The sequence below is a fragment of the Jaculus jaculus genome, chromosome 14 (assembly GCF_020740685.1).
Source record: "Jaculus jaculus isolate mJacJac1 chromosome 14, mJacJac1.mat.Y.cur, whole genome shotgun sequence".
NCBI lineage: Eukaryota > Metazoa > Chordata > Mammalia > Rodentia > Dipodidae > Jaculus > Jaculus jaculus.
Genome location: NC_059115.1, coordinates 32,914,486 through 32,941,692, shown reverse-complemented (window position 1 = coordinate 32,941,692; position 27,207 = coordinate 32,914,486). Strand labels below are relative to the sequence as shown.

The 27,207-nt window shown below is 38.8% G+C and overlaps 1 protein-coding gene across 11 annotated transcripts in view; it reads left to right on the top strand.

Moving 5' to 3' along the window:
* Setd5 (SET domain containing 5) overlaps positions 1–27,207 on the top strand; it is a 99,744-nt gene that overhangs the window by 33,950 nt on the left and 38,587 nt on the right. For 2 of the 11 annotated variants that reach the window (XM_045133755.1, XM_045133751.1), the window contains exons 2-17: positions 4,620–4,673; positions 5,956–6,142; positions 6,943–7,167; positions 10,609–10,801; positions 11,081–11,186; positions 11,513–11,721; positions 12,060–12,118; positions 12,617–12,795; positions 13,722–13,760; positions 17,991–18,233; positions 19,721–19,869; positions 20,403–20,520; positions 22,687–22,796; positions 23,760–24,009; positions 24,512–24,598; positions 26,178–26,432. In XM_045133755.1, the coding sequence (XP_044989690.1) occupies positions 10,710–10,801; positions 11,081–11,186; positions 11,513–11,721; positions 12,060–12,118; positions 12,617–12,795; positions 13,722–13,760; positions 17,991–18,233; positions 19,721–19,869; positions 20,403–20,520; positions 22,687–22,796; positions 23,760–24,009; positions 24,512–24,598; positions 26,178–26,432 (1,896 nt within the window). In that variant the 5' untranslated portion in view covers positions 4,620–4,673; positions 5,956–6,142; positions 6,943–7,167; positions 10,609–10,709. Of the gene's footprint in view, positions 1–4,619; positions 4,674–5,955; positions 6,143–6,942; positions 7,168–10,608; positions 10,802–11,080; positions 11,187–11,512; positions 11,722–11,825; positions 11,867–12,059; positions 12,119–12,616; positions 12,796–13,721; positions 13,761–17,990; positions 18,234–19,720; positions 19,870–20,402; positions 20,521–22,686; positions 22,797–23,759; positions 24,010–24,511; positions 24,599–26,177; positions 26,433–27,207 lie in introns of those variants that run through there. The other 9 variants (XM_045133756.1, XM_045133752.1, XM_045133760.1 and 6 more) reach the window with 9 other exon arrangements.

The following is a 27,207-nucleotide window of genomic DNA, read 5'->3' as shown; positions in this document are numbered from 1 at the left end:
AAAAGTTTTGGTTTTTTTTGTTGTTTTTTAATTTAATTGAGAGAGAAAAAGTAAAGCAGATAAAGAGAATGGGCGCTGAAGGGCCTTTGGCCACTGCAAACAAACTGCAGACATGTGCACTACCTCGTGCATCTAGCTTACGTTGGTCCTTGGAAATCGAACCTGGGTTCTTTGGCTTTGCAGGCAAGCACCTTAAACCACTAAGCCATCTCTCCAGCCCTCCCCCCCAATTTTTTTTTTTTTTTTGAGGTAGGGTTTCACTCTAGCCCAGGCTGACCTGGAATTCACTATGTTAGTCTCAGGGTTGCCTGGAACTCTCAGTGATCCTCCTACCTTGCCTCCCAAGTGCTGGGATTAAAGGCATGAGCCACCATGCCCGGCTCCAGTGAATTCTTTTTTTTTTTTTTTTGTTCCAAGAAAGATTTTTAGGGCTATTCTGTACGTGTGTTTTTATTTTTAATTATACAAGGATAGTACAGTAGGTTGAATATATTGATTTCAGGATATTCCTTATATGCTGTGTTCTTTTTTGGGGGGGGGGGTAAGGTCTTGCTCTAGTTCAGGCCGACCCTGGAATTCACTGTGTAGTTTCAAGCTAGCCTCATACTCACAATGATCCTCCTACCTCTCTGCCTCCTGAGTGCTGGCATGAAAATCATGTGCCATCACTGCCAGCTGTGTGTGTGTGTAGTTTAATATTTTATTTATTTATTTGCAGGTGGGGGGAGAGAGAGAGAATGAATATGGGTGCACCAGGACTTCTAGCCCCTGCAGATACACTCCAGATGCATGCACCACTTTGTGCATCTGGCTTTACATGGGTAATGGGGAATCAAACCCAGGTTGTTAGGCATTGCAGGCAAATACCTTAACACAGAGCCATCTTGTGTTTTCAATGAATCCTGGTTTAAAGATTGCTACTTTCAAAAGGAAATGTGGAGTTTTTATAGCTACTTTAGCAAATAAGCAATGCCTTGCAGTTTTATAACAATATTGTATGAAAAACATAGTACCAAAACTGGAAAAGAAAGCTGACTTAGGCAATTATTATTATTATTATTTAAAACCTTTTTGTTTTATTTATTTGAGAGTGACAGAAAGAAGCAGATAGAGAGAAAGAATGGGCACATCAGGGCCTCCACCCACTGTAAACGAGCTCCAGATGCTTGTGCCCCCTTGTGCATATGGCTAGCGTGGGTCCTGGGGAATCAAGCCTCGAAGCAGGGTCCTTAGGCTTCATGGGCAAGCGCTTATCACTAAGCTCTCTCTCCAGCCCGACTTAGGATCTTTTTAAGTTGTATTCTAAATAAGTTATGGCTAATAAGATGGAAGTAATCATTAATTCTTTTTGGTTTTTCAAAGTAGGGTCTCACTCTAGTCCAGGGTGACCTGGAATTCACTGTGGAGTCTCAGGTTGGCCTCAAACTCACGGCAATCCTCCTACCTCTGCCTCCCAAGTGCTGGGATTAAATCGTGCACCACCACACCTGGCTAATTCTTTCTGAAATAGTATTGTAATCTTGCTGCTCCTTAGAAAAATGGTACTATAACATTGTAAGATTATGTTGCTTAACTTAGTTTTTATATTGACTTAAGCAAGAATAAATTTTTTTCTTTTGTTTTCTCTACTAGACGTCACTATTTAACATACTGAATTTCATCTTTTTAGAAAGATAAAATATACCTCTGGCCCTAAATAAGGATGTATATTTATCTTTATTCTGGTAACTTAAAATTGGATGCTTGGCTTCAGGGCAGTTTCCATCCTTCAGAGAAGCCAACACCTCCCAAAAGCTTTTTGTCAAGAAAATGAGGGGGAAAGTATAAATTTTAACTTAAAAGATCTAAGTGCTAATATGTTCAGAGTTAAATTTATAAGAGTAAAAATGTTTGGTGTTGTATATATAATGTAATGGTGAGTTACAGGCAGTTTAAAACCAAATTAATTAAAAGAAAATGTGGAAAAAATTAAAATAGACATTCTGAATAAAAGGCTTGTTTTAGGGCTGTAGAGATGCTGCTCAGTTAAAGTGTTAAAGGCACTTGCATGCAAAAAGCCTGATGGCCCTGGGTTCAATTCCCCAGTACCCACTTAAAGCCAGAAGCACAAAGTGGGGCATGCATCTAGAGTTTTACAGTGGCTTTTCTCTCAAAAATGAATGAAAATAATTTTTAAAAGACTTATTATATATGTGGGTATATATTCACTTGTGTTTCATCAGAGGCTAAAGCTGAGGAGATTTTGGCATTCTGATGGTTTATGGAAAGCTGTTCAGAGATTGCTTCTTGACCGAGTTGCTGTCTGCATAGTCTGTTAACAATTGTTTCTCTGGCAGCAGATCTTGTTCATCAGGATTGCGTCATTTCTGGGAGAGTGGCCAAGGTCCACAGCCTTGGTACAATGACTGTCTGAGGCATATGAGGCCTGTTCTCTTCTGAGCAGCCCTCCTCTTCCTGCCAGTGCTCTTCACAGGATTACCAAAGCAGACTTGTTCTGTGTTTCTTTCACTGGATTGGCTGTTTACTGGACTCTTGTCTTCCAGCTACTTCCTGCTCACCTGTCTAATGCAATTTCTTCTTCTGAAATCTCTTAAAGCACTTGAAACTACATATAAGTGTTTTTTACTCAAAAGAGAACTCAGTATTGGAAGAGGAGCTGTGTTTTTTAATGTAGTATTGCTGATTCTGTGGATTATTCTGATGGGTTATTAATTGCTTGATGAGAAAATCAAGCTGGTGCCTTCATTTCCTCCCAGTTATACACTTCATATTTCACAATCTCCTCCTGTGTTTTTGTCTTTATTTGCTGTTACTAAAGAGGTCTGCTTTCCCTTTCTTCCTTTTACTATTACCTTCATACCCTCTGATATTTAATTATGAATGTGCTTTTGATTTTTTTTAAATAGTTTATCTTCTAGGGTTTTTGTTTTTTAAGCAAAACTCTGTGAGACATCAGTGTAACATGAACGTCCTCTAGTGCTTAGTATCTGTCATGAGCTGCTCTTCTTATTTTCATGGTATACTAACTTTTAGGTGTTAAGAGCTCATTCTGGCTAATGTTAGATTTGACTTTTGGGAAAAAATGTAGAAAATTTTAAGAAGTACTAATCATCCCCTACCCCCCCCCCATCCAAGGCCATCTATTTTTCTTTCTTTGAAGAATAGAAAACTCCACATTTCATCATATTCTCATTATTTTTACCACAAATAGAACTGATTCCCCTTTGTCACTCTGTGTGATAGACTGAAATGAGGGAGAATAGAATAATATGAACTTATAATTTAATACATATTGGTAGATACTTATTTAGACTAAATTTGATATTTAAGAAAACTGCCTATGCCAGAAGTAGCAGCACTTGGGAGTTGGAGGCAGGAAGATACAGATTTAAGGCCAGTCTAAATTTGGGAATGGTCCGGAGGAAAGGAAAATACGTCTTAGGAGGTAGAGGAAAATAAACAGGAAGGATCCTTGGGTGTTTTGAAGGTGAAGTTTAGAAATATTTTATTATGGAGTATTCCAGGCAGGTAATCCCAAAAGATTATAGTGTTTTAGATGATTCAGTTTTCCTGTGGTGCTGAGTTTGAACTCAGGGCTTTGCACAAGAGCTGTGCCACTGAATCACATCTCCAGCCTTGGAAATTCTAGTGTGAAGGAAAAAGAAGAGCCAGGTGTCGTGGCACATACCTTTAATCCCAGCACAGAGGAGACAGAGGTAGGAGGATCGTCATGAGTTTGAGGCCACCCTGAGGCTATATAGTAAATTCTAGGTCAGCCTGGGCTAGAGACCCTACCACCAAAAAAAAAAAAAGAAAAAGGAAAAAGAAGAGCTAACAAGTTATATAATAATAGTATGTGTTGTTTATGCACATGTAGAGGCCAGAGGAGTATGTCTAGTGTTGTCCCCTATTACTCTTTGGCCTATTTTTCTGAGATAGTTTCTCTCTGAACCTGGAACTCATTCTTTCATTTAGACTGGCTGAGTACTTAGCCCTAACAATCCTCCTGTCTATCTCAGGGCTGGGGTTATAATGTTCTTACCCTTTGAGCCATCTCCTGGGCCCTATATTTTACAACTTCTTAAATAAAGATTTCTTTCTTTGACCCTTTATTTAGTTTGTAGACAAGAGGGATTACATTTAAGCCGGGCGTGGTGGCGCACTCTTTTAATCCCAGCACTCGGGAGGCAGAGGTAGGAGGATTACCGTGAGTTCGAGGCCACCCTGAGACTCCATAGTGAATTCCAGGTCAGCTTGGGCTAGAGTGAGACCCTACCTCAAAAAAACAAAAAAAAAGGGGGGGGATGGGGAATTAAGATGGTAAACAAGGCTGTAGAGTGTACAGAAATGTAACAAAATTGTCATTATTATATATATGTAGAGGGGCTGGGCATGGTGGCACATGATTCTAATCCCAGCACTTGGGAGGCCAAGGTAGGAGAATCACTGAGTTCAAAGCTACCCTGGAATACAGAGTGAATTCCAGGTCAGCCTGGGCTAGAACAAGACCCTACCTTGACAAACCAAAAATATATATATATATGTGTGTGCGTGTAATTCCGTATTATTAGTCCATTAATATTTTTTCATAGACTAATTTGTGTTTCAACTTTTTCTAGGTCTTCAGAGCTACTAGCAGATAATTTTGGAGGACTTCAAAGTTTTATATAAAGGTGATCAACCCAAATCCTCATATGATTTGTATCTTAGTGAATTCTGAAATCATATTGCTGTAATAGTAGCCACAGTTCACTTAAGATATACTTCTTGAACCCCCTTTCTATGTCAGACATGGAATTGGCACTACAGCAGTGAATAAAATAGACAACAAATCTTATTCCAGTGGTGGATTGTGTCCTTGTCATAAGAACTAGAGTAACAAGTAAATTATATCTAGAAATTGTTGTACTCTGTATAGGTCACATCTCCAAACCATATGATTAATAGCTGCTGTAACTACTGAACTCAGTAGAGTAGATATCTATCTTGATTTATAAAACTAGATAGAGTAATATAACAAAAGACTACATATAAGTGATCTTCAGTTAACATTTGAATAGCTGCATTTCACAGTTATTCAGATAAGGAACTTATCTGCAGCTGACCTCCAGATGCATACACCACTCTGTGTGCCTGGCTTTAAGTGTGCACTGAGGACTCAAACCCCAGGCCATGAGGCCTTGCAAGCAAGTTCCTTTAACCACTGAGAGACATTGCATTTTCAGTGCAAAAAGCCCTGGCACACCCATACATTCTTTATCTCTCTTCTCTCTCAAATGAGTTAGTTAGTTTAAAAAGTTTTTTTTTTTTTTTTGAAAAGTCTTTAAAGATAAGTACATGCAAAGCATGACAGCCCTAGTACCCAGGTAAAGCTAGATGCATGAAGTGGCACATGTATCTGGATTTTGTTTGCAGTGGCAGAAGGCCCTAGTGCACCCATTCTTTCTTTTCTTTCCTTCCCACTAAAATTACTTAAAATCATTTATTTTCAAGAAGGCAGAGAGCATATCTAATCAAGATATGAGCAGCAAGTTGACCTCATTAAATTTACTTTAGAGAGAACTGACTGTCAGCAAAACTACAATCATTTGTGGCTTAAAAAGTAACTTTAAATGTAATTATTAAAGGGTAAAACTAGGGCCTGAGAAGATGGCTTAGCTGCTAAGGGAGCTTGCTTATAAAAAAGTAAAGTAGGAGGACTAAAGGAAAAAAAAAGTGTAGGGAAAAATGTGCTTTTTAATAAGCTGAGCAAACAATTGTTTTCCCCTTGGCACACAATAAAAAAATTAAAATAGAAAGCCTAACTTTTAGCTACCTTACTCTGTAGAATGTTAGTGAATTAGAGAAATTAATAAGCCTAATTATATTCTTTAGGTCTCATTCGAAAAATACTCTTGGCATAGGATAAATTTAAAGAGCTGTCTGGTTAGCAGATATTTCCCTTTTCTGTGGCAGGTTTCCTCATGCCCATAACATGTTGGCTGAGGTTGTACAGCTCACCCCCACTCTCAGAGTGGTCAGTCTCCATTAATTGGACCCCGTGATTTCCACTCTTTGCTGTGTTGGACGTCATGAGCATTGCAATCCCTCTGGGAGTCACCACACCAGATACATCCTACTCAGATATGGCTGCTGGATCAGAGTAAGTGCTATTTCCTAGATAATGGGATTATTACAAGTTTGTGTAGAGACAGTTTTCTATGGATAGTTGATAAGATATATTTTCTGAACCAAAACCTATCCTACAGTAAATGACATTAGACCTTGTCCTTTCCTAGCTCCCATAGAAGCTGGAGGAGCAAAGTCATTAGAAGGGGGAAGAAATGAACCTTTAGGGAGGGATTTCTGGGTAAATAAATAATAGAAGTTACAATGTCCTGATTATAGTTTCCTTTGTTTTGATGGGCGGGGAAGAGTGATAAGAAGTAGGTATTATCCCCTGCTTCTAAAGAGTTAATGTTCTGATGGAGAGAGATAGGTTTTCTTTGCAACTGATTTTCTTTGAAGGCCTCTTCCTATGTACTTCCCATTGTTCAAAAGTAAAGGGGCTGAAACTTTGTATGGGCAGGTTCCTTAGACCTTCTGACTTTGGGGGTAGAAAACATGGAGAACAATATCATCTTTTTATATATATAACATTTATGCCTAGAAAGAGGACCTTCAAAATCAGTGGTACCAACTTTTTTTTCAGCTAAGAGCAGCATTAGGAATTCAGAATTTGTCGAAAGCCCAATCCCTAAAATAGATTCAATTCTTGAAGAATTTAAATGCCAATTGACAATGAAGGTAGGCCTTCATTATACAATTTTATATATTACTCAGTTTTAAATTTTTCAGTCTTTTGTGTTCCCTGCTCTTTTAAGTTGTCCAAGATTCCCCCTGCTCACAGATTCCCCCTCTTGTCATTTTACCTCCCTTGTACCCAATCTTCCTTGCTTACAGAAAGGAAGTGGAAGCCCCCTACCTTTCAAGACGAAGTGGCACTACACCAGGATGTGAAAGTCCAGCGAAAGAGACCCAAGGGGCCTAGGGGGCAGCACACCCCCAGAAGCCAAGTCTATTCCAGGCAGTACCAGGGATTAGGGTCTGGGCTGGAAAAATCCTGGTGTTTTGAATATGTTCAGGTCCAGTTCAGACTCTTGATCCCACAGCCACTTCTTGAGTGAGGTGGGTGTTGCTCTAATTCCCGTTTCTCTTGCCATTTTCACAGTCCCTGGGAATTCTTTCCCTTTTAGCAAAGCAAAGCAGCTGTACCAGAAGTCTGGGTTGAATGGCATCCCTCATTAAGAGTGGTTTCTTCCATAAAACATAGAATATTATTGCAGAGCATGTCTTATATCTTCATTAGGCCATCTGTTATCTGTTTATGAATTTCTTAAAAAGGAAGACTTATAGCTACCCCGAATAGTAGCATATAATAGTCTGGGGTAGTCTGGAACTGAAAACAGTTTTCAAGCTTATTCTCATATAAAAATCCGGGAGTGGGTGGGGGAATGGGGAAGGATGGGTTGTGTTTTTTCTAGAACTTTTCTTTCTTTTTCTTTTTTTTTTTTTTTTTTTTTGCATGCCAAATATATTTAGTTATGGCATTACCTGAGACCTCCAATTCAACTGTATAGCTATTTCCTCAAATAAAGTACTTAAAAGTATGCATTAATAGATAGCCAGTTGTGTATTTTACATATATATATAAAGTCAGTGATAACCTCCTGTATTAACAGGCTGACTAGATACATAGCATTAATAGTTATGAGAAATTTCAACATACATTGGAATCAGTTGAAAAGAAAAGGCAATGAAGTTATAGTTGCAACTGATATTCTTCCCAAGGTATAACTATAACTCCCTGTAAATGTTGCTAGTTTATCCAGGAGTGTCTAAAAAAATAAAGTATTTCTGGTGTATTCATTTGACTACAGTGCCATAACCTAGGATTTTCTTAATATATTTTTCAATCAGTATCTCCAAACAAACTTCTGATAACTGTGGTTGCATCTAATATCACAGTTATTTTTTAAAAGTTCTATAAAAAGAGAAAATGTCAATCAGTATACTATTCTGTTATAAATTATTACTATTTGTCATGTTTTTATCATGTCTAATATATTGTTCTAAGCACACCAAACTTAATAAAGAGCAACATATATAATGAAGGAAAATAACTATATCTTGTGAGATTTTTAAAGCAGCAATATACAATCTTTATGTGTGCTTATAAGAAAATATGCAGATAGAAGGAATGGTTTTATGAATTTCCTTCTGACCTAACAAAACTTCAGTCTTTTTCTAAGTTGCAACAGAATGCATATTGTACTTTGAATATAATTGAGAGACCATATCTGTTGTGAGCCCAGTTTCTCTATATGTGTCCTACCTTTTATTATAGCATTTTAATAATAGGGGAAAAAAGATAAATATATATTTACACAAAGTAATGTCTAATAAAGACACACATTACTAATACTTATTTTTTTCTAGTGTTAGTGTATGTGTGTGTATGTGTGTGTGTATGTTTCTAGGATTGAACCAAGGTCCACAAACATGCTAGAAAAGTGCTGTACCACTGATCTACAATCCCCCCCAGTACTCTAAATTTTTTATCTATATTTTTAAATACACAGTAAGAATTAATGTATATATCTACATTAAGTAGGCTATTTAAGCATTGTAGTAAAAAATGTATTGAACTTTAGATTGGCATGCATAGCATTATATTAAATGCTGTGCTTGACTACATCATATTGAGTAGTATGATGGCCTGTTAACCTCCACAATATACATTTTATTTTTATTCCCTAGACTTGCACATGAAGTGCATATGTTCATATTTACCCAGTTTGGAGATGGGTAAGATATAAACAACATATAAATTCCATCTCCATGGCCATCTTTTATGTTATACAACATTATTTTTTCCTGTTGCCCTTCCCAAATTCATTTCTAATAAACAGCTGTCTTTCACCTCATGTGTTGAATGGTATAAAATCTCCTACATAAAATATGTACATCCCTTTGGAATCTAGTAATATGCCTAGTAAATTAATCATGTATAAATCCATAACTTTCTTTCAATTGTCCATCATGGAAACTAAATTCTACCTTCATTTTATTAATGCTTGTTTGCCTTTAGATTCATTTAGGAAACCCTACCTGTTTCCCAATACTCAGCTAATTGCCTGTCAGAGAGCCATATTCAGATCATCTTTTTCTCAGGAGTATTGACCTGCATTCTTGATTTGTCCCTCTCCAACCCACCCACACTGCCAATTCCCATCTTGTAGATACTGTCAAGTAATAAAATGCATGCACCTCACTAACAGAGAATACTTTCCTATGTCTAAAGTTCTTCTTTGCCTAGAAATTACCTTTGCTGTTATTAATAACATCCCTTCTCACAGTTTTGGAGCATAAAACTAGGTGAGTTGGATACATACCTCACGTCTCAATTAATGTGCTACATTGGATTGCACATTTTATTCCTGCTGAGTACTAGATATTGTATGTCTTGCTGCAGGAGGAATATTACTTGAAGCAGTGTAAATTGTTTGATTCCCTAAAAAATCCTATAGATTTCTAAGACTGAATTACACTAATCCTTATGAGTTGTTAGTGTGTGAATCTCTGTTCTGATTAATATAAATTACAGATAATCCATTTTCAGTTCTGCCAAGTCAAAACAAATACATTCTTTACTCTTCAAAAGTCCCCCAAACCTAATCTGGTAACAAAGTCGAAATTCTTTTTCCCAGAAACGTCTATTATTTTACTCTTGACCATATGCCTTTTCTTTCTCAAGTAAAGGTTGTGTTATATTTATAAATTTCAGTACATTTATAATTCTCTCATAATATATTGTGCTGAAATAGTTTATTTTTCACTCATTGAGGATACAAAAAAAAAAAATAGACCAAGCTTCTTAATAAGCGTGGTTAATAAAGACCTCCCAAGTTTTAAAGGCAGAATTATCCCAGTTCAAACAAGGCATAATAGAAAAGGGTATAAGTTTTGGAGTCTGATCTGTTTGCTTTAAATCCTGGCTGTGTCAATGTATGAACATGGGGAAAATCATGTAATCTCAACACTGTAGCCTCACTTCCACCTCTATAAAAATGTGTTAACTGTTTACCATGTTTCATAGTTGTAGAAATCAGATGAATAAAATAAGTGTCAACAAAATAAATTGCTGACTCAGTTGCAGCTGCTACTACTACTATTCCTCACAAAACTAACACAACTTCCACATTCAGTTTTAAGATAATTTGGAAGGCTGGGCATGGTGATGCATTCCTTTAATCCCAGCACTTGGGAGGCAGGGTAGGAGGATCCTTCTGAGTTCAAGGCCATCATGAGACTACATAGTGAATTCCAGGTCAGACTGGGCTAGAGCAAGACCCTACCTCAATAAACCAGAGGAGGGGGGGATTATTTTGAAGTTATGTGGTATTTTATTACCATGCAGCTGTTAAACATTTGTATCCTTGATAAGCTTGCATGTCATTGGTGGATTAGAGTTTATTACTCTATTATGTGAAAGGTGTTTGGGGGTTCATCAAGATGAGAGGTGTGATAAATATAAGATGCCATTGTTTTTGCCTGTACTTTCTTCAGGGTATCCTGTCTTGGTAGTGAATGGAAGAGGGCCTGGTCCCTGGGGCAGTGCAGAAGGCACTTTCATCATCTCACTCACTGCAAATGTCATGTGAGGTTTCATGGAAGTATTAAGAGATCCAATTAAGAAGAATAGTTCTGAGTCTAAACCAGCCCAGAGTGGCTTCTCTAGGGGAAACTCCCCGCTCTGCTGGTACGTTTGTGTTTGTCATTAGGGACACCTTGTATCCCAGGTGCCTGCCTTGAGACATCTGCCTATACTGGCTTCATGTTACACACAAATCCACACATTCAGTAACACTCCTATTATTTATAGGCTTAGTTATGTTAATCAGATTGTTTCACTAAGTTCTTTCTTGTTCTAGTGGCTGGTGGTTGTGGAAAGAAAAGGGGTTAGAATGGGAAGTAAACTGTTAGTTTAAGGGAAGAGTAGGTGTTATGCTATCATGCATTGCTTTTCGCCTTTGTGCAGCCCTGAATCTGTGGAGGCTAGTCCAGCAGTTAATGAGAAGAGCGTGTATTCCACTCATAATTATGGGACCACTCAGAGGCATGGGTGTCGAGGACTGCCTTATGCTGTGAGTATGCACTTGTTTCTCTCCAGAGCAGTGATCTTCCTGGAGTGTAATCCATTCTTATACATTGTGACTTTCTTGAAATGTTTATATGCAGCATGACGAAGTTGCCCCTTTTGCACTTCCCTGCCTCCAGCGGACGTCTAGCCCTGCATCATTGTTCTTGTTTTTATGTCCCAGTTGACCTTGGCATTTTGTTTTATCACTTTCCTGGTTGAAGCCAAAAAACGAAGGGTACTACTTTCTTCTTTCTTTCCATATGTACCATACTTTAGGGGAGAGAGGGGCCAGTGTTTGGACACTGTTGATTTAAAAAATCTTATTTTCAGGATCATAATTACGGAGCCCCTCCTCCTCCGACACCTCCTGCTTCTCCCCCTGTCCAGACGATCATCCCTCGTTCTGACCTGAATGGCCTGCCGTCACCCATAGAGGAACGCTGTGGAGAGAGCCCGAACTCTGAAGGAGAGACTGTTCCTACCTGGTGTCCTTGTGGTCTTTCTCAGGATGGCTTCCTTCTCAACTGTGACAAGTGCAGGTAAGATCCTGTTCCATCTAAATTCAAACCTGGGTTGCTGGGATTAGGGTTTCTTATCAGTAGGGAAAAGCTCAAAGTATTCTTTCTTGTGTTTGTTAATGTAGATGATTCCTTAGTGCTCCTTGGCTCGAATTCTCTGCACTAGGTGAGAATTGCTGACAACAAGGAATGAGAGATTGATGTTAAAGATATTGAATTTGATATGAATTTTAATGTCCTGGAAACATTTGGTAGGTGGGAGGGCGGGGGTAGTATATGCAGAGACACTTCTCCCATGTGTGTTATGGTGTGCTGCATGCTGTTGGAAGGACTACTTTAAGTTTATTTTCCCTCTTTAGGGGAATGAGCAGGGGGAAGGTTATTAGACTTCATCGGCGGAAGCAGGACAACATATCAGGTAAGCAGAAGATGGGTTAAGCCACTTTGGTGCGTATGTATGTATGTATGTATGTATATCATAAATATTTTTTAAATGTTCTTTCAAGAATTCCTCTTATAAGTTCTCATGGTCCCTAGCTATTTTCACAGAAAGAAAGAAGCCCTCTCAAGACCACTGTGTATATCACTAAATGTATCTGGAAACATTTTAGTCCTTTAGCTGTTAAACTTTTTCATGAGAACAATAAATAAATACCTTTTTTAAGTTAATCAGTTATAATTTGAATAAGTGGGTTTGGGGACTGCATACAAGGGGAGAAATAGATATAATATAGACAACAGCTTATATGCTTAATGCCAGTGACAGAAAGAATTTTGTTTTCATAAAAAAGTTGAGCATGTATATTGATTTACAGGTGATAGAATGAATAGAAGTAATGACTTAGTGGATATATGCGGCACATCTAATGGAATAAGCTGCTGTTAGCACCTGAACTGTGAAATCACCTTTTTTTAGGTGGGGATAGCAGTGCAACAGAAAGCTGGGATGAGGAGCTTTCTCCTTCCACTGTGTTGTATACAGCAACACAGCACACGCCTACAAGCATCACCTTAACTGTTAGAAGAACCAAACCTAAAAAGCGGAAAAAGAGTCCAGAAAAGGGTCGTGCAGCACCAAAGACAAAGAAAATCAAGGTATTGAAGATAAAGATATCTTAAATAGAAATGTCTGAAATAGCTCAAATTTTTGAGCAAAAATATACCAAAATTCTTTAAAGAAATTTGATCCAGACATATGAATGGCCACCTTTGCTCTATTTGTGAAAATCAGCTATATATGTATATATGGCCCAAACCTTTTCTTCTGTCCCACCTTATTGCCATCATCACTGACTCCATTTCTTTTACTCCAATCCCTATCCCAGGTTTGAAATTTTAGCTCTGTTTTACACACACCTACATATATGTTGCAGCCTTTAGTCTAGGTTTCTACTGTCCTTACAGTATTTCCCTATCCCATAGCCACAAAGCAGCCTGAAATTCTTGTCCTGGTTACATGCCTACCTCATGTCATTGAGTTGTTTTTCATTGTGTCTAAAAAAAGCAATAATCAAAAATCAGGAACCATCTCTTGAATGGTGTAGGCTTCCATAATGTCGTGGTCATTTTCCTGTATTCTAAAAATGTTTCCAAGAGAAACCTCTTGATTTCTGTTCTTTCTTCCCCATCATAGCAACGTGGTTGCTGCTAGGTGACTTGCCCAGCCCTTGTAAAGGGGATTGGTCTTTGTTTGCTTCTTAATGTCAGAACTGGTAAATCTGCAACTTAGGAATTAATTACTTTTCTCCTAGTGTCTGGGATGCATATAGGGTTTAGAGGTGCATGTTATTCCCTGTTAGCTATCTAGCTCCACCAAAGTATTAGAATTTATATGTTTGTTCATTGGCCTAGAGCTATCCCTATTCTTGGTAGTAGTTTGGGGTTATCTCATTGTATATGTTACACAGACAAAAGGGGACAAAATCGAATACTACTGCCTTAGTTTTACTCTCAGATAGGTATAACTGTCATTCTCGGTACCAAGTTTTGTTTTGTTCTACTTGTTTTCCTCTTTGGGATAGGCATTTCGAGAGGGATCCCGGAAGTCCTTGCGGATGAAGGTAAGGGGTGATCTTCCCTGATGCTGTGTTTTACTTCACTATGATCTTGTATTTTGGTCAGCTTCTTTCTAGCATTGATTGTCTGGAAGTCTTGGAGTCTGCTTTTCATTAGTTTGTAATTGTTGTCATTCAGTTTTCATAGCACTTTTCTCCAAAATAGTTTTTCTTGGCCATTTTCTGAAATATTTTCCCTGTCTATTATCAGCCTTAATATATTGGTTTTTTCATTAACTGCTCTTCAGGGGTGGGGGACGGGGAGAGTAACATTTTATCAAGCAAATGGGACTGATATATTTTGTCCCTGTGAAAGGATTCATTTCTCTTGTACAGGATCTCTTGTACACCACCCTAACACCGTGTGGGCTTTAATGACCACTTGGAAGGATAACTCATTAGCAGGAAAATTGAATTATTAATAGGAATTTGTCTTACTGGAATTGAACTCTTTCTTGGCATGTCTGTTGGGAGGAGAAGACTCATGTAATGATAGAATGTTTCTTCAGTTATCAAAGGACTTTTAGGTACTGGTTGATTAGAAGCTGTTTACTGAGAGAGATTTGATTATACAGTCTGTTATCTTCTTTTACGTATGTATGAATAAGAGGATGGCATATCTATAGAATCATTACTTACAGCTTCAAAGGTTTCAGTATGAATTAAGTTATAGTTTAATTCTGAAAGTATTCATATCCCTAAATGTGAAAATGGTATAAAAACAGGATCTTGCCAGGCGTGGTGGCGCACGCCTTTAATCCCAGCACTCGGGAGGCAGAGGTAGGAGGATCGCTGAGAGTTCGAGGCCACCCTGAGACTACATAGTGAATTCCAGGTCAGCCTGAGCCAGAGTGAGACCCTACCTCGGGGGAAAAAAAAAGGGGGGGGGGAACGAAATCAGGATCTTTCCAGATAGCCATTATATAGTGTAAACATTAAAGTCTTAAGTATCAGCTTTATTAAGATTCCTTTATATTTATGTGGCACATCGGTATGATTGATGTTACCAACAGTTTCAGCTAACATTTCATCTGGAGTTTGAAGGCCTGACCTTGTATAGATAGGAGAAGACTTCTAATCACAGAACTTCAGAGACCTGAAATATGTTTTAGAACACGGAGTGATCATTTTGTTATTGAGACCTGTCTCCTGCAAGAAGCCAAACTTGCTTTTACTGCCACTGTCATTTTTGTCTCATTTGCAAAAAGGTCTCTTGAATATAATTTAGAGGTTGACTGTAGAACTAAACTCACCTATAAAGCCCTTTATAAAGCCAACTAACTCAAGTTTCAAATCCTCTAGAAAGTTGTTAACTGACTTTCAAGAGAGCTACACATAAATTCTAAATTTGCTTATAATTTCAAGAAGTTGACAGCCACACAGGTTTGTTAAAACCTCACTAAAACAGAGATACAGAGTCTATGAAGAAAGCAACACTAAATCAGATCCCTGTCTTGCCTGCCAAGGCTCAGGGAACATTGTGGAAGAGGGGGTCAGAAAGATTATAAGAACCTCAAGATGGTGGGAATAGCCTGGGACACTTTTTCCCCACCCCTGCAGAGACTGGCTGTGGCTTCTTGGTCCCAACAATGAATATCAGTGACCACATTGAAGAAGACACTCAGCAGAATTGGAGGGGGTAGAGGTCTAATAGTACAACCATTTTATTAATGAAACAATCAGGTGTGGTGCCCCATGGGTTTAATCCCAGCACTTGGGAGGCAAAGATAGGAGGATCACCATGAGTTTGAGGGCACCCTGAGACCACATAATGAATTCCAGGTCAGACTGGGCTAGAATAAGACCCTACCTTGAGAAAAACCAAAAATCTTTTACTTTATTACTATTATTGTTCAAACAAGAACTCAATTAAAGATCAGGTGGAAACTGTAGGAACAGAAAAAAGTACATCATCATTTGGACTTTCATAGTTTCAAAGTCAGAAGCTTCAACTCTAAAGCATGGTTCTTTGGCACTTGGTTTTGTTTTGTTTTGTTTTTGTTTTTTCCAGGTAGAATCTTGCTCTAGCGCAGGACAACTTGCAATTCACTCTGTAGTCTCAGGGTTGACTCAATCTCATGGTAATCCTCCTACTTCTGCCTCCCAAGTGCTGGAATTAAAGGCATGTGCCACCATGCCTGGCTTTTTTGAATTTTTTTATTTTTGGACCCTTGATATTTTGAGTTGAGTAATTTTGTGTTTAAAAAGGTCTCTCCTTTGTATTATATGATACTTAGTAGCATTCCTGGCATTTTCACACTAGGTGCAATAATACACACACATGGTTGCTATAATCAAAATACTTTCAGTGCTGAGAGATGGCTCAGCAGTTAAAGATGGCCGCTTCCAGTCTGCCTGTCAGGGTTTAGTTCCCACATAAACCCAGGTATACAAAGTGGCACATGTGTCTGGAGTTTGTTTGCACTGGAAAGAGGCCCTGGCATGTCCATTCTATTTGTCTCTTTCTCCTTCTCCTTGTAAATAAACAAAGGAATTGAATTTTTTAAAAAATGCTCTTTGTTACCAAATATCTCTAGAAGGCTAATGGTTCCCACGTTGAGAACCACAGCTCCAAAACTACTATAATGGAGGTCTCTACTGCCCTGAAGGATGATGGGACAGTAAACATATGTTACTGAACAATACCTAGTACTGAGGCAAGGGCTTCCAAAATAATAATGTTGTAAGTTTAGTAATACTCAATGCTCAAAACTTAGGAATATTAGTTGAATACCCTTAACTCCCATCTTATGAGCACTTTTAACTCAGGATTTGTGATGTTTTTATTCAGTGAGTGCTTCTGTTCGCAGTGTGTTGGCTTTAGATGTTTCTTAGACCTCTTTGTTTATTGTTCAGTCTTCTGGACTCCAGCAAAACCTGGAGACAACCATGGTATTAACTTTTACATTTTTTTGTTCCTTGAGAAAAGGATAGTAGGCATCAGTCAGTCAATAACAGTGAAACCATAGTGGTGAAGGAGGGCCTGGAGTGGTTAAAGGCACTTGCTTGCAAAGCGTGGTGGCTTGGGTTTGACTCCCCAGTACCCACATAAAGTTAGATGAATAAAGTGACGCATGCATCTGGAGTTTGTAATGACTGAAGGCTCTTATGTACCCATCCTCTTACCCCCTTTTTCTGCAAATAAATAAAATTTTAGAAGGTAAAAGAAAGCACTTCTAACAAACATCAGTGCTTTCAGTACTACTCATGGAAAATTTATTTTATTTTAAGCCTGCTTTTGCAAATTTAGCATATAAGCTTTCCGGTAGCTTTGGTTTTTATAATATCTTTTCCTTTCTAATTATCAATAGCAAATCCTTCATTATCTGTTGTTTGTTTTCTGATGATCCTACTGTTTTTAAGATACCATGGAGAATCTGAAGCAGACCTACTCTACCTCAAGTTCATATAAAACTTTTTAGGCTGCTGTTGTATTTTTTTCCCCAGAGTATATAGAAACTACCTGCCTGTCCCTTGGACATTTTCTGTATTCCCTCTAATCATTGTCTTCACCTTTTAGAATACTTAAATTGTTTTAGAAAATACTTACATTGTTTTAGAAAATTTTAGAAAGATGTGCTTAGAAAATTTTAGAAAGATATGCTCCCAATTAATGACTTTCTCTGTGGGTGTTAAGATTATGAACTAATGCTAATTGTATAATGAAAGTAATAGTGACACATTAACAAAACCATTCTCCTAGAGGAAAGGAAAAGAAAATTAAAAGAGCTTGAGCCTGGTGTGGTGGCATATACCTTTAATCCCCCAGCACCTGGAAGACAGAAACAGGGAGGGATTACTGTGAGTTTGAGGTCAGCCTGTGTTAAAGTGAAACTCTGCCTCAAAAAAAGAGAGCTTGTACTGTCTTACACAAATGAACATTAATGGGTTTTGAAAATTTAAGGATTATGGCAGAGCTATGTATATTTTTCTGTTTTATGACGATTTTCTTAGGAACTTGATGTCAGTCTTTTGACAACAAAATTGATTTTTCTGACTTAAAATTGAAGTTAAGGACTAGATAAATTTCTTATTTATAAAAGGAGAAGCTGAGTTTTCCCACTTGAAGAAGCTGTCCAGGAAGGCCTTATAGATAATTATTGGTAATAAAAGCCAGATTCCCTGACTAAGTCTTTAATACATACCACTGGCCAAGTAAAAATGATTATCTTCCCTACCCCCTCTACCATTTTATGAGTAGACTCTACTAACCCATTTGACCTTTGTTCTCTACAGAATTCTCCCTCTGAAGCACAGAATTTAGATGAAAATACCACTGAGGGCTGGGAAAATCGTATAAGACTGTGGACTGATCAGTATGAAGAAGCTTTCACTAATCAGTACAGTGCAGATGTACAGAATGCTCTTGAACAACATCTACATTCTAACAAGGAATTTGTGGGCAAACCTGCTATTTTAGACACTATTAATAAGACTGAATTGGCGTGTAATAATACAGTTATTGGTTCCCAAATGCAGGTAAGATCCAAAACCTTAAAGGCTGTTAGAGGTTTGAGATTTTTAGAACCCACGGCAAGAAAATGAGTTTGAATTGTCTCTTATAAATTCACAAGGCTTCTCTCTCTAAAATAATAAATAAAGGGGCTGGAGAAATGCTTATCAGTTATGGTGCTTGCCTGTGAAGCCTAAGGACCCATGTTTGACTCTCCAGATCCCACAGAAGCCAGACACACAAAGGTGAGGCAAGTGCAAAGCCACACATGCCCACTATGTGGCACAGCATCTAGAATTTTGATTTCAGTGGCAGAGGCTCTAGCGGGCTAATTTTCTCTCTCTCAAAAAGACAAAGAAATATATAAGACTTTATAATAACTTAGCTAGCATTTGCTCATCTTTAATCAAAGGCAGGTTATATTAATTGGAAACTGTTTAGATATATATATTTTAGAACTACCTCAATAAAAAATAAATGAAGCCGGGCGTGGTGGCACGCGCCTTTAATCCCAGCACTCGGGGAGGCAGAGGTAGGAGGATCACCATGAGTTCAAGGCCACCCTGAGACTCCATAGTGAATTCCAGGTCAGCCTGGGCTAGAGTGATACCCTACCTCAAAAAAAAAATAAACAAATAAATAAGTGAAGAGGGATGGAAATATTTGCACAGCCTGTACAGAAATTAGGGAGGATAAAGAAAATTAATCCCGTTCTTTTGGTTTTTCCAAGGTGGGGGTCTCACTCTATCCTAGGCTGTTCTGGAACTTACTCTAGTCCCAGTTTGGCCTTTAACTCACAATGATCCTCCTGCCTCTGCCTCCCAGTTTCTGAGATTAAAAAGGCTTAAGCCACCATGCCCGGCTAATTTCATTCTTTTTGTTTTTTCGCTTCTTGGTGTAGGGTCTCGCTCTAGCCCAGTCTGACCTGGAATTCACTATATAGTCTCATGGTGGTGTTGAACTAATGGCGATCCTTCTACCTCTGCCTCCTGAATTCTGGGATTAAAGGTGTGCACCACCATGCCCGGCTTTAATTTCATTCTTTTTTAAAATATTTTTAAAAATTTATTTATTTGAGAGTGACAGAGAAAGAGGCAGAGAGAGAGAGAACATGGGCATGCCAAGGCTTCCACCCACAGCAAACGAACTCCAGACGTGTGCGCCCCCTTGTCTATCCGGCTAATGTGGGTCCTGGGGAATCAAGCCTCGAACTGGGGTCCTCAGGCTTCACAGGCAAGCGCTTAACCGCTAAGCCATCTCTCCAGCCCTAATTTCATTTTAAAGTAGATATAGAGGCACTAAAATCTCACACATATATTTTTCTTTGATCTTGCCTTTTCTTGGATGGCATATTGACTAGGTGGAGCATGTTTCCTAGAAAAATTAAACTATCAAAATCAAAAGTATCTGCTTTTCAAGCTAAATAACAGTTAACACTGACTTATGGAGTTTTTTAAATGTATACTAAGCTGCTTCTACTGTTCTTGAATGTTAATTCTCTGGTATTATTCAGTTACAGCTAGGACGAGTCACTCGTGTTCAAAAGCATCGAAAAATACTGAGGGCTGCAAGAGATTTGGCTTTGGACACTCTGATAATAGAGTATCGTGGGAAAGTCATGTTACGACAACAATTTGAGGTCAATGGGCATTTCTTCAAAAAGTAAGAACATCACTGAACACTGTGGGCTTGCATGGTTCTTGCTGACCAATATTGCTGTGATAATCGTCTTAGCGAATAGGCTGCTCCCGAGAAAAAGCTAACAATTCAGATAAGCCCAGACATGTCTTTGATTGGTAGAGAAGTAGAAGCAAATCTATAAAATGCTTGGCATATAAAGTGGTGATGACTCCAGCTTTTTGGGTTTCCACGGTAGGGTCTTGCTTCACTTATTCCAGGCTGATCTAGAATTCGCTATGTAGTCTTAGATCGGCCTTGCACTCATGGTGATACTCCTACCTCTGTCTGCCTTCTGAGTGCTGGGATTAAGGACATGAGCCATCACACCCAGCCAGAATTTCTTGTTTTATGCTTATTCTTAATTAAAAGCAGACGAGAATGTGGTGTTTTCCAAGTTTGGGCATTACAAATGACTGCTGTTGCTTTTGTTAGCATATGCATCATATTTGTAGTCATAGGGTATCCCTTTTGTTTGTGTTGAGAAGAATTATAGGAATTTTCAATTGTATCCCTAGACCATATCCGTTTGTGCTCTTCTATTCAAAATTCAATGGTGTAGAGATGTGTGTGGATGCTCGTACGTTTGGTAATGATGCTCGGTTCATCAGACGATCATGTACACCAAATGCAGAGGTAAGATGTTTGTAGCAACTTTCCTTTCAGTGGGACCACCAAAAGCCAAGTTTACCTGAATCAAACCACCACATTCTGCCCCTGGCCCCCTAAACAGCCATACATGATGTAAAATGCAGTGCATTCATCCATTGTCCCCACAGTTTTATCAGTCTCTATGATGTTTAAACATCCCATAGTCCATAGTCCAAAATCTTTTCACTGAGCTATAATACCAAAAAAGAAAGAACCATAATCGAGCTTGGCCATGGTGGTACACGCCTTTAAACCTGGCACTCGGGAGGCAGTGGTAGTCAGGATGGCCATGAGTTTGAGGCCACCCTGAGACTACAGAGTGAGCTCCAAGTCAGCCTGGGCTAGAGTGAGACCCTATCCCGAAACACACACACCCAATAATGGCACAAAATAAGCATTCATAGTGCAAAAGATAAGATTTTAAACAAATAGGGCAGAGCTGGAGAGATGGTTTAGTGGTTAAGGAGTATGCCTGTGAAGCCTAAAGACCCAGGTTCGATTCTTCATGTCCCACATAAGCACATGGTGGTGCATGCATCTGGAGTTTGTTTGCAGTGGCTAGAGGGCTTGGTGCACCCATTCTCACTTTCTCTGTCTCTACTGAATAAATAAAAATACAAAATAAATTTAAAACAAACAGAACAAGCATTAGACTTTGCAGTACCAAGTCAGAAAACTGGACCCAGTGACAAGTCTCCAAGTGTGATTCTAACCAGTGACGAGTCTTTGGAATTCCAATTCCACCCGTCCAGCTAGGCTACTCACAGTCCCAGAAAAACTTCATCTGGTGCCAGCAGCTCTCCTTGGTAGCATACCATAGTCCTGTCATCTCCATTGGGTCTCTACTGCATCCAGTGGTTCATCCTTATGGCTCCATTGGGTCTCCACACAGGTAATCCAACAGACCTGCTTCACATTGCCCATAGCCATTTTCAAAATACAAAATTATGTTGCAAGTTCAATGACCCTCTTCTCTGTATTTTTTATGCTCTATGATATGAGGTGGGCTACCAGTTTGTTAATCTAGTTTGAAGAATAGGAAACTCCTTCAACAGTCAGATCCCTTCAAGAGTCTGCATTCATCCTTCTCTCCCAATGCAGATCAGCTGGCCCAGTCTCAAGGGTTGTCTCTTACAATTGCAGCTGAAAAGGCAGCACTTTCATCCCTGAAATTTCTTTTTTTTTTTTTTTTTTCTGTGCCATATCCCTCTGCTCATTGCAGTCCACTTCTAAGCAATGCAACCTTGCACAAGTTCTCAGGACATGGGCATAACAGCAAGCTTCTCACACCACATGCTTCTACCTAGTCCAGGTAAAGCTCTTCTTCACCTTCATAAGGCAAACCTCACAGTCCGTAGTTCTTACTACATTCAGGTCTTTCAACTCTGACCAGAATAGTCCATGAAGCTATACGTACAGAGCTGCAAGGAGTCTCTTGAGCCAAGGTTTCAAATCCTTCCACATTCATCTCAAAAATCAGCTCCAGGGCTGGAGGGATGTCTTAGTGGTTAAGACATTTGCCTGAAAAGCCAAAGAACCTTGGTTCAATTCCCCAGGACCCATGTTAACCAGATACACAAGGGGTCGCACACATCTGGAGTTCATTTGCAGTGGCTGGAAACCCTGACGTGCCCATTCTTTCTTTCTCCCTCTTTCTTTGTCAAATAAATAAATAAATAAAAATAATTTTTTTTTTTAAATCAGCTCCAATAGGCCAAAAGCCACACAGTCACTTGTCTAGCAGTATTGATCCCACTTCTCAGTGCCAATTTTACTGTTACAGTCCGATTCACATTGATGGCAGAAAACACCCAAACAAGAGCAGCTTGTGGTGGGGAGGAGAAGGGGTTTATTTTGGCTTACAGACTCAAGGAGAAGCTCCATGATGGCATGAGCAGAGGATGGACTTCACCTGGTTGCTAACATTAGATGGACAAGAGCAACAGGAGACCATGCCAAACCGTGGAATGGAGAAGCTAGCTGTAGCATCCATAAGCCTGCCCCCAAACAATACACTGCCTCCAGGAAGCTTCTAAGTTTATGGGGGACACCTGAACCAGATCACCACAGCATTAAATAACAGAACATACTCACTATGGGGAGAAATTATTTGGGTAAAAGACTTTCATACTAGCAAATCTATTCACACAGGTGAGACACATGATTGCAGATGGGATGATTCACCTGTGTATCTATGCTGTATCTGCCATCACCAAGGATGCTGAAGTCACTATTGCATTTGATTATGAATATAGTAACTGGTAAGACTTAAGAAACCTTTGCTAACATGAATAACTTTGTCAACTATATTTAAATGGTGTTTTTAGTACTTGCCATTTTTGTGGATGGTCTTTTCATTTGTATTTCATTTTTGGTGTAGAAATTATTGAGTTGAGATTTTTTTTTTAGAGATCTTGGTACATTGTATAATAGTGATCACAAGTCATAATAAGTTTCTAAATATAGGTGGTAGCTTATAGCTCATTAGCATGAATATCAAAAAAAGATATTCATGAGACATTCCTGCAAGCTGTGGTATTATCTGTTAGTAAGCATACAGCACTTGTATTAAGAATTGTGAAGATTCACATCTATCCAAACTACTTTTTCATGACAGTTATATATGAATATGTAATAGATTTCATAAAGTAGATGTCTAAGCAAATAGGGGTAACTGAACCTAGTGGAGTCTTGGTTTCCTTAATTAACAAGTAGCCTTAAGAATTGAGGCTCTACTGAGAAAGAATATTTACCTTTAATCCCAACACATCAGGAGGCAAAGGTAGGTGGAACACTATGAGTTTAAGGCCAATTTGAGACTACATAGTGAATTCCAGGTCAGACTGAACTAGAGTGAGACCCTACCAAAAAAAAATTTTTTTAAGTGGGGAGAGAATATTTATTGAAAGGATCCATAAGAATCTGGAGAGATAGCTCAGCAGTTAAAAATACTTGCATGCAAAGCCTGGTGGCCTGGGTTCAATTCCCCAGTACCCACAAGGTGTATGCATCTGTAGTTCATTTGCAGTGTCTAGAGGATCTGGTGTGCCCATTCTCATTCTCTCTCTTTGCAAATAAATAATTTTAAAAGAAATTTTTTAAGGATTTTTAGAGTTGGGCATGGTGGTATTTTACTAATACTTGGATGGAATGAATGGATAATATACCATAGTAATTGAATTTTCAAGGATACTAAGACATTTTTGGTTGTTTCTTTGGAGTAGTAATTACAAAGTGGACTGTGCATGTCACAAGGGAAACCGGAATTGCCCTATACAGAAAAGAAATCCCAATGCTACAGAATCGCCACTCCCACCGCCTCCAAGCCTGCCCACCATTGGAGCAGAGACTAGACGTAGGAAAGCACGGCGGAAAGAGCTAGAGATGGAGCAGCAGAATGAGGCGCCAGAAGAGAATAATGACCAGCAACCACAAGAAGTTCCAGAAAAAGTGACTGTATCCGTTGACCATGAGGTAATCTCCCTGGTCAAATCAATATGGTATGATCTTGGCCTTCTCCAAATTAAGTAGATCTTGATTACCACATATTGCAGGGAAGTGCTTTATATCAACATGAGTGTGTATTCATTCACTTCTTTCTTTAGAATGTTGAGCACATGTTTTGTGGTGAGCATGGTGGTACACACCTATAATCCTAGCACTGGTGAGACTAAGACCATTCTGGCTACGAAGCTCTGCCTCAAAAAATATACAAACAAAAGAAAAACAGACCCATCTTTTCAGTTGTAGGCCATTTGTTTAACATGCAGACGGCCCTGAGTTTAATTCCTAGCACAGATACTTTCCAAGTTTCAGTTTATAGGAAGGGAATCATGATCTTGTTTTTACCATGTGGCCTCACATAAAAAACACTCTAAAGCTCTAGTAATTTGTAGAGTTTTATGCTGCCAGAATAAACAGATGGGTTTTGCTTGCAGCTTAAGAATGCAATCTAATGGTGTTTCTTATCTTAAAGGAAGTAGACAATCCAGAAGAAAAACCAAAAACAGAAGAGAAAGAAGAGGTTATAGATGACCAGGAGAATTCACCTCAAAGCAGGAGGGTGGGTACTCTCCACCTGCCTTCTTTTTTCCTAATTCTTGTTGCCTATAGCATACTTGCCCCTCTCTTTGAACTTTATTTATTATCATCTCATTTATTTGACCTAATGGTTATAGTTAGGGTTTTTTTTCTATAAAGTAGATTTCATTATAATTTTTCTTTTTCTACACATAGGCACATATACACAGTTTAGTTGTATGTTAACCATTATCTAATGTTGCCTGTAGAACATCTATTTCTAACAGTCTGGTTTCCCCAAAACTGTTGATCAAAACCAAGACATGTTAGACTAACTTGGAAGATTTCTTGGTTTATGTTGAATTTGATATTTAAAACAGAAACAAGGGAGGCTGGGTAGATGACTTCAGGGGTTTAAACATGCTTATTTGAGAAATCTGCCAGTCCAGGTTTAGTTCTCCATTACCCATGTAAAACCAGATGCACAAGGTATTGGCTTGCATCTGGAGTAGCTTTGCAGCAGCAAAGGGCCCTGGCAGGCCCAAACACACACATGCCCACATATACACCCCAATATGTATATCCTCACGAGTAAATAAAATATTTAGAAATAAAGCAAACTAGTGGAGCTCATTAAGTAAGAGTACTTGCCTGGCATGTACAAAGCTCTTGGTTCAATCCCCAGTACCAAAAAAGAAAAACCTTTATGTTAGTCAGGTTTCCATCCTAGTAACAAAATGCCTGAGAAAGGGGTTGGCAATTTTTTGTATGTATTTAAACATGTCATTGGGCTAGAGCAAGACCCTATCTTGAAGTAAAAAAAATAGATAAATAAACCAGGGCTGGAGAAATGGCTCACTGATTAAAGGCACATTAGACTGGTTTTGAGTCCCCAGTATACATGTGTAAAGGCAGATGCACAAGGTAGCCTCATACTTCTGGAGTTCATTTACAGTGGTAGGAGGCTCTGATGTGCCCTTACCATCTCAGTCTGCCTCTCCCAAATAAATAAATGAAAATATTCTTTCATATATATTTTTTTTGTTTGTTTGTTTGTTTGTTTTTGTTTTTTTTTGAGGTAGGGTCTCGTTCTAGCCCAGGCTAACCTGGAATTCACAATGTAGTCTCAGGGTGACCTGGAACTCACGATGGCCTACCTACCTCTGCCTTCTGAGTGCTGGGATTAAAGGCTTGTGTCGCCCTGCCAGGCCTGTGTTGTTTTTTTTTTTTAACCAGTTTGGTAGCACATGCCTTAAATCCCAACACTTGGGAAGCAGAGATAGGAGGATCACCATTAATTTGAGGCCACCCTGAGACTACATAGTGAATTCCAGGTCAGCCTGAGCTAGAAACCCACCCACCCACCCCCGCAAAAAAAAAAAAAATTTAAGATAGCAGGCCTAACTTTAAAGAATTTTAAGTTTGGCTTTGCTTCCTTTTATAATTATTCCCAATATTTAAAATGAATAGTTAATTTTTATTTTATAGTCTCAAAGATGTGTGTATCATCCTATTGCTTGTTATATGAGTTTCTATGAATTTCTATGTGAATGATACTTTGAAATGGTTGCTCCTGCCTCTTAACCAAAGCTTTTTTCTAAGGCAATGCTGTTTCTTTTTAGACCCGGGAGGATAGGAAGGTTGAAGCTATTGTGCATGCTTTCGAAAACTTAGAGAAAAGGAAGAAACGGCGGGATCAGCTCTTAGAACAGAGCAACTCAGACACAGACTTTACTGCCACCACCTCAGAGACTCCTGTTGGAGAAGAGACAAAGACTGAAGCTCCTGAGCCCGAAGTTAACCCTGTTTCAAACATTGTTGTCCCAAGCACCCCACAGAATATTGGTGTGAATACTCGGAGGTCTTCCCAAGCTGGGGTAAGAGAGTAACAGACCAAGATTTAGACAACCCTTGCATGTTTTTTTTTTCTTTTTGTTTGTTTGTTTGTTTGTTTTTAGGCAGGGTCTCTTAGCAGTTTGACTGGCCTTGAATTTAGAATGATCCTCTTAGCTCAGCCTTCCCCTTGGTGATGAGATTATAAAATCATGAGCCACCACTCCCAGCTCTGCTTATCTTTTAGAGCAACTAAAATCTGATTACTGAAACAGATCTAGTTAAAGAAGGGCACAAATCATTTTTTGTTTTTTTTTTCTGGCCAGGCATGGTGATGCGCACCTTTAATCCCAGAATTTAGAGAGGCCGAGGTTGGGGGATCACTGTCAGTTGGAGGCCAGCCTAGGCTAGAGCAAGCCTTAACTCTCGAAAAAAAAAATTGTATTTTTATTGTGCCATATCTGGACATGTCTTATCCTTTAAATATGTAACAGCTGTAAGGACAGGCAGAACATGTAATCCTATGAACAAATCCAAGCCAATTGATTTGAACCTAGAAATGGTCTGTCATTAAAAGACAATTAGGACAGCATTTTTTTTTATATGTTATTTGCAAGCACATAGATAGAGAGAAGAGAGACAGGCTAGAGCCTTCAGCTGCTGCAAATGAACTCCAGAAACATGCTCCACTTTGTACATCTGGCTTTAGGTCCTGGGGAATTGAACTTTGTAGGCAAACACCTTAGCTACTGAGCCATCTCACCCTCAGAATAAAATTTTGGTACCTGTGTTTGAAAAACCATCTTTGAAACATACATA